Genomic DNA, 7581 nt, shown 5'->3' with positions numbered 1-7581 from the left:
TTGGCTAGACGTTGGCATGACCAATTCACCCAGTACTGCGCCAGCACTGGTCCGCCAAGATTTTGCTGGACGTTGGCAAGACATGGCTCAGTACTGTGCCAGATGTAAGTTACGGCTCAATGCAGGCATTTCCCATTAGGTTACTACCTTAATAATAATTAAACATGTTTAGAAATGAGTCGCTTAAACTTAAAAATAACTAAGTTGAACAATCTAAAATGTTTAGAATTAGGAATTACAAAATTAAACATTTAGATGTTTAGAACATCTAAATTTCATAAATTCGTTATTGTACAGTTTTACAGTAAACTATTGAATTTTAAACACGTGTTCAAAGTTAAAACGATTTTCAAATTAAATTACAATAGTTTTTTAAATTACAAACGAAATACCTTAAAATCTTAATTGGGGTAAAGCTTATAAATATTTAAAGACAAATTTGTATTTTTATTTAAATGGCCCTACAATTTCAAATACTCCTAACGTCACTAAAAGTTTTTTCTTCTAAACGGCTAAAATAATTCTAGCCTTATTGTCTATAATAAACAACATATTTATAAGGCGAATAATTTTATATTTTAAAGTTTTACTGCCTGTCTGATTTCAAACAGATTCGACATAGGTTACAATTTATTGTTATTTTCTTAAAATTTCTAAAGTTATAGCCTTACATTTTTAAATACACATAGCCACTGTGGATAAGCAGCGGATGATTTCAAATTCTTGGTAATTCTCCAGTCATGTTTTTTCAGTTTTCCCGTTCAAATAAAAGTAAAATATTCATATTTGCCGCCAAACACATACATTTATTTTAATTTACGACGTTCATTCTCTTTCTGTTGAAAGTCCTATTCTTAATTTTTAGCTGAAGTGTTACATTCAGAGATGAATTTTCAGTTCAAATGATGTATCTTCAAACAAAAAAATTAATTTTTAACAAAAGAGTTAAACATTTAACCAAGCAGTTGAATTTTTAGCTTAAAGAAGATAAATCCGCAACGAATAATGTTACAAAATTACTATTATAATTAAGAAATATTTCTTCTGAAAATACCATTTCTTGTCTAAAAACTAATTGAAGTATTTTCTTTTTCTAAAATTTGGAAGAGGGAACTTTCAAATTGTGACGAATTCTGACTTGGAACAGGAATTATTTTAAATTCCTTTCTTTTAAATTCGAATGATAGTTATTCAAACAAAATTCCCGTTCTATGTCAAAAATGCCTTGTTCCAAGTGAAATTATATTTCTTTACGGGAACTCCCTGTCCTAAAATAAAAACAAGAATTATTTTCTAAAATTCCCTGTTGAAGTCAGGATAAATGAGGACTAAGAGAATAAGCCGCGACAAATACATTTTTTTTTAATTGAGAAAATGATTGAATGACTTCGCTGAAAATATTTTCTACTCCAAATGGCAAAATTTAATAAACCTTTAATAAACAACATACTAAAGACGCGAATGGTGCGGTGACTGCTGAATTTTCACTGCCTGTTCGATTGCAAATGGATTTATAACAGAAAATGTATTCGTATTTTCATAAAATTGAAAAGCTTCAATCATTATAGTGATAATATGTGGCAAAGTATACTGAAATTTAAATTTCGCGCATTCGATTTTTGCGTCATCTAACTGGGGTGGTCATAAAACCACCCCTTATATAGCTGTAAAAAAATGAAAAAATAAATCGGAAATTCCTTTTAAGAAAATCAGTTAAAAGTTTTAACTTTATAAAGTATTTAGACTGAGCCAATCAGGAGTGCCGTACAGACATGCGTACATATTCCCGTTCACGCACTCACGACTGTTCATACCGCACTCTTGATATGTCCAGCTTAAACATTTTATGACTCAAAAACTAAAATAAATTCCTTTTCAAATAAAATTATGAATCTTCAACTGTAATAGTTAAATATTAAAACAAAGAGATGATTTTTTAACTGAAATTATTAATATTTAACTTCAATACTTGAATTTACAACCAAAAAGCTTAATTTTAAAACAATAAAATTAATTTTAAAACAGATTAATTTTCCACACAGAAAAAAACAATCTTTTAGTTTAAATTTTAGTTAAAAACATTCATTTTCAACCTAACTGATGGATTTTCATCTAAAATAATGAATCTTCAACTGAAATAGTTAATTTTGAACCCAAGAAAAATAGTTATAGTTTTCAACTAAAGCAACAAATCTTTAACTGAAATAGTTGAATTTTCAGCCAAAAAATTAATTTTTACTAAAAAATATAAACTGTCAACCAAAACTGAAATAATTAAGTTTTAACTTCAAAAAATAAATGACCAAAAAAGGCGAATTTTCAACTAAAAAAGATAGTTTTCCAACTAAAAATTGAATAATTAGACTTTTAATCAAAAAATCAGCGATAGGATAAGGAGCGGAATTTCTAACTAAAATTATGGAATATTTAACTATATTAGTAGTTACATTTACAGTTCAAACAAAAAATTATGAAAAAAAATAAACCAATTTTGAACGAAATAGTTCCATTTTCGGCAAAAAAATCATTTTCGTGTAAAGAAAAAACAAATTTTAACAGTCAAATAGCTCATTTTCCAAGCAAAGAAATTAATTAATTTATTAAATCGATGATTCATCAACCAAAAAATAATTATTTTCAAACAAAGTAGTTTAATTTTCAACCAAGCAATTTTTTTGCAACTTAAAAGATTAATTTTTATCTAAAATGATTACGATTTAATTGGAATATTAGAATTTTTAGCCGAAAAGAACCATTTCTATACAAGGAGATTAACTTTCACCAAAAATATCATTTTCTACACACACATTTTTTGTTTAAATATGAATTTTCAACGAAATAGTTGAATTTTCAACCTAATCATTGAATTTTTAAATCGGAAATATCAATTTTCAAACAAACAATTGAATTTTCAGTTTAAAATCTAATTCTCAACAATAAAAAAATAGATTTTTAACAAAATACAATGAAACTCTTCTATAACGACGATTTTGGGGATGACGGGGTATGTGGGAACTAATGTATTATAGCCCGCTCTGGATATAAACATTCAGGGGCATATAAACAGTTTCCGGAGGATTTTACGGCATGGTAAAAAATATTTTTTCTAAGACGGAGACAAGGGTCAAGTGAATATTTAACGGACATTAAGAAAAAACTTGATTGATACGCGTTAAATAAATTTTTTAGCTCCTCACGTACTTTAAACGTCTGCGGGCCGCTCAGCATATCGTTTAAAAGGAGAGCTTCGCCTGCGCATTTTCACAACCAATCATACATAGAAGTTATTTAACAGAAAATTACTTCCGTTTATAAATATCAGACTCACAAAAAAGACAGTTTTCACTAATCCCTCGTCAAGACTTGACAGTTTGAGATTCAAAATACTACAGTGGGACTCCAATGTCTGAACTTGATCGGACCTCTTTTTCTACTCTTTCATTCTCTGTCTATCATTTTCTCTCTATCCAATACTTCTTATTTTTCTCTGACCGGTCGTAGAGCCTACTGTTAGCTACGACAACGCCACCAATTTGAAAATATTCAGAAGAAATTTGAATTTGAATGAAATATTAACAAGAAATCTTATAGCAAATAGTTAATTTTAAACCGTAGTATAATCGATATTTAGTCTTTGATTAAAATGAATTGATATACACTGCTATTTTTCATGAACATTGCTCCAATAACTTCGCAATATATATTTGCGGGTCGGATTGCGTTGTTGCCAATGACAAGCTTATTTCATCATGGCAGGAAATAATCCGATTAATCCCATCGGCTTTGAACTGATCGAGTTGAAGCGGGTGGCGTTCTTTTAAGGGACATCATGAGGAAAGAAGGTGAAGTCAGTAATGATACCTGATTTAATTTCAACTCGACACCTTGTTTATTATATTGAAAACAAATAGAAAAGAGATTTTATCTTTAAAAAATATGATAGTTTGAGTATTTCAGAATAGAACCTGTGAGCTAATCGTTTTAAACCGACAACCATAGTCCCCTGACTTGAAGCTAGTTCACATCTTTCCAGGGAGAAATTTCGCGCGAGCTTCTATCTAAACAGTTATCAATATTTTTACATTAAAACAAATGATCACTGGGACTCGCGGTCCTTACATTTTTAGAAATACCTCGAACGATGACTGAACTGGCGATGGTGACGTTTCAGGCTCTCCCTTGCAGCTGGACGATCGTAGTAAATTCTCTCACCCTTACTTCAGGGGATGATGAACCTTTATCTTTCACGAGCGTTCCCGTAAAAGATATATATTTCCTCTCGGGCCGCAGCCACTCCAAACAACAATGAACTCACACCGAGCAATTTTTATCGGGAAGACGTACAGATCCCTCTTTATCAGGCCTTCACCTTCACGGGTCTTCATTCCCACTGACTCTTTCCTCATCATCACGAATGATAAAATTTCTGAGTCCAGGGGCGATCTACATAACGAGCTCATTACAGAGTGAACAGTTGGAAAGTCGTGACGCCTTTACACGGGCAGGCCGTTAGGGTAGATTGCCTTACCGCAACGCTCCTGTTTAGTCACGCTTTACTGACTACTGCACGCCCCCTCCCCCTCGCAGCACCTTTTACTCCCATCCGCGGAGCGGCGTCAATTCTCGGAAGGCCTATAGAAGGGAGCGCAATTGAAGGGTTTCAATGTAGTTATATTTTTGTTTCAAAAATAATTTTCAGCAAAGTAGTTACATTTTCAAAAAGAAATGAATTTTCAATTTAAATAATGAATCTTTAAACAAAAAAATGAATTTCTAACAAAAGACTTTAACTTTTAACCAAGTAGTTTAACTTTTAAGTAAAAGAAGATAAATTCACAAAGAAAAATGTAACAAAATTTTTTATTATAATTCAGAAACATTTCTTCTGAAAATACTACTTCTACTTTAAAAGCTACTTAAATACTTTCTTTTTCTAAAATTTGGAAGAGAGAACGTTTAAATTGTGACAAATTCTAACGTGGAATAGGGATGGTTTAAATTCCTTTCTTCTAAATTCGAACAATAGTTGTTTTTAAAATTTCCCGTCCCATTTTTAACAACTTTCAACAATGTGTCTTATAAAATTCATAAGATTATATAATAAATAAATATTGCTTTTTGAAAGAAAAGTGGTTTTTCATTCATTTCTTATAAGCATGATTTATAAAAAATTACCCTATTTTGAAGTGTGCAAATAAATATACTTTTGGATACTGGAACACATATACATATATTTTTGTAACAGGTCATGATTTGATCTTTAATCACGTAAAGTACTGTTTCTTAATATTTATTCACGACAAAGTTATGAATTTGTTAACTAAATTTCTATTTTCTCAAGTTTTTGTTTATATTTAGAATATTATTTCAAACAAAGTTACACATTTAGTTCTAAAAGCAATTGCAGCATGTAGCAGAAGCGCGTATCATCCACCATCAGGAATAAATTCCAGGTTTTCTAATTTAATTCCAGGTTATTTATCGGTTTTTTCCAGTTCAATAAAATTCACGGTCACTTCACAGTTAAGTAGCCACCATGGGAATACAAAAATTATGCCAAATTTAAATTCGGAACGTAAAAATCACGGTAAATAGTATTTTGGAAACATGAAAATTGAGGCAAATGATAATTTGTAAAAATACAAATTGTATCGAACGCAAAATTCAAATGAACTATGGAAAAGTAAAAATGAGGGAAAGTAGAGTTTGGACAATATTCACGCCTCTTGAAAGTATAAACCACCAAAATGCGAAAAATATTATAAAATGATTGGAAACTTGCATGCATATTGGGAGGCGTAGAAAAGACGTATACATAATATAGTTTTAATTTCGAAGTTTTATAACCTTTCACGCTCTGTTCACCTTGTTGAACTTTGAGAGAAGGCTCGGCCTCAAGATTCTTCGTCTTTTTCTTCTTGATCTTAAACAAATCACCTTTCTTCAGGAAACATTTTTTCAAGGTACCAAATCTACCCTTTTTCTTTCCCGTCATCCCCACGCCCACGACAGTTTCTAAGCTAGAGCTGCTCTCTCCAGCGTTAAAATTCTCGGAAGAAACGCATCCCACCTCACGTTTCCAATCCTCTTTGGTGTAGAACTGGCCAATCTCTGGAAAACTACCATTCTCGTTAATTCTTTCGTTATGATCCATCATGCAACTATTTAAAGTCCGTTGTTTCGAATTGACGGAGACGCGACTGGGCCGTGACTTGGCTTCTTCAGAAACCCTTAAACCGTTTTAGAGATCGATCGTCATCGTAGAATAATCCCACACGCTCTCGCGAGTGAAAAGGAAACGGAAAGGCCTGGGACTATTATTTTCTCTGTCGCTAATATGTGCACATGTCAGAACTGATCACCTAATCTTCAATAATTACAAATTTCAAATACAGTACTTAAAAAATTCGATATAATGCGTGCACTGGAAACAAATTTGTTAGTATATGGAACTTTTACTCTTTAAATTTTAATCAGTGAGAAATAATTCACTTAACAAAATAAGTAAAGATTTTTACTCGTGAACTATACAATTTTACTGACTAAAATTGAGTGAATAGTGACTTGCATATGGGCACACGTCTAGAACCTTTCACTTTTATGTCACTCGAAGGTATCTAAGTAATTTTGTTAAAAAAATTTTTAAACTTTTGTAACGACGTGTGCATTATAGTATAAAGTATACTGTAAAAGTAGTTATAAATGGATTCATACTCTCGATTAAAATTAATTGAAGTTTAAATGTTCAATTTTTAATAAAGTCAGCCTCTCCCGACCCGCATTTTCTTCACTGTTAGAAATTTCTTGAAACTGTTTAATGTCATGCTGTAACACTTCGTTGGTGGCGCTCCTCACAGCGATATACTTGGTTGCACTGGACCTCTCAGATCCATAAACGAAAATCAATGATACTGAAGGGATTATCTGTCTATGACTCTATTCGGGGAGATGAGATGATGGATAAACTTTGTCGTTGAAAAACCTTTTATCAAAATATGTACTAAAATCAACTTTTCCAATCATTGTTGAGCATAATATTGCTTGTTCGCACTTGAGCAGCCTTTCACTGTTAGTCAATTTCTCTAAACTACATAAAACTAAATCAACCAAGTTTACATGTTGTCACATAAGCAAAGAAAATGTTAAGGAATACCTGTATACATATTACAGTTGGTCAAAATTTAGAATCTCAAAAAACCATTGGCAAAATATAAACTTTTAACAAAAACTGACCCGCACGAAAGGAACCAAAAATCACTGGGAGATCCACGTACGCTTGAAGCTTTTTGCAATTCGTGAAAAGGACTCAATTCACTGCATTACTGACATGTAGTACACCACGAGATAGGAGGATTGGTGGGGGAACTGGCTTTTCCTGCTATATGGTAGGCACTGTCAAAAAATACTGTCGTGTGCATCTCTCAGATCCAGCACCAGAAACAGAGTGTTAAGTAATTATAAAGGAGATGTACTAAATAACTGTGGCGGACCAAATGAACGGAAAGGATACGCTACACGGCTACGGTGTACCCTTTATAGTATCCACATAGTATCCCTTCCGTATCATGCAGACAAAATCTT

At 32.0% G+C, this 7581-nt stretch overlaps 1 protein-coding gene across 1 annotated transcript in view; it reads right to left on the bottom strand.

The window, feature by feature from the left end:
- LOC117182623 overlaps positions 1-6121 on the bottom strand; it is a 235821-nt gene extending 229700 nt beyond the window's left edge. Inside the window, exon 1 of the mRNA XM_033375723.1 lies at positions 5848-6121. Coding sequence (XP_033231614.1) covers positions 5848-5995 — 148 coding nt within the window. The 5' untranslated portion in view covers positions 5996-6121. The remainder of the gene's footprint in view (positions 1-5847) is intronic.
- Positions 6122-7581: the final 1460 nt, after the last annotated feature.

This window comes from Belonocnema kinseyi, chromosome 2 (genome assembly GCF_010883055.1).
Source record: "Belonocnema kinseyi isolate 2016_QV_RU_SX_M_011 chromosome 2, B_treatae_v1, whole genome shotgun sequence".
NCBI classification, from domain to species: domain Eukaryota; kingdom Metazoa; phylum Arthropoda; class Insecta; order Hymenoptera; family Cynipidae; genus Belonocnema; species Belonocnema kinseyi.
Note: the sequence above shows the minus strand (reverse complement) of the source record. Positions and strands in the feature narration are given on the sequence as shown.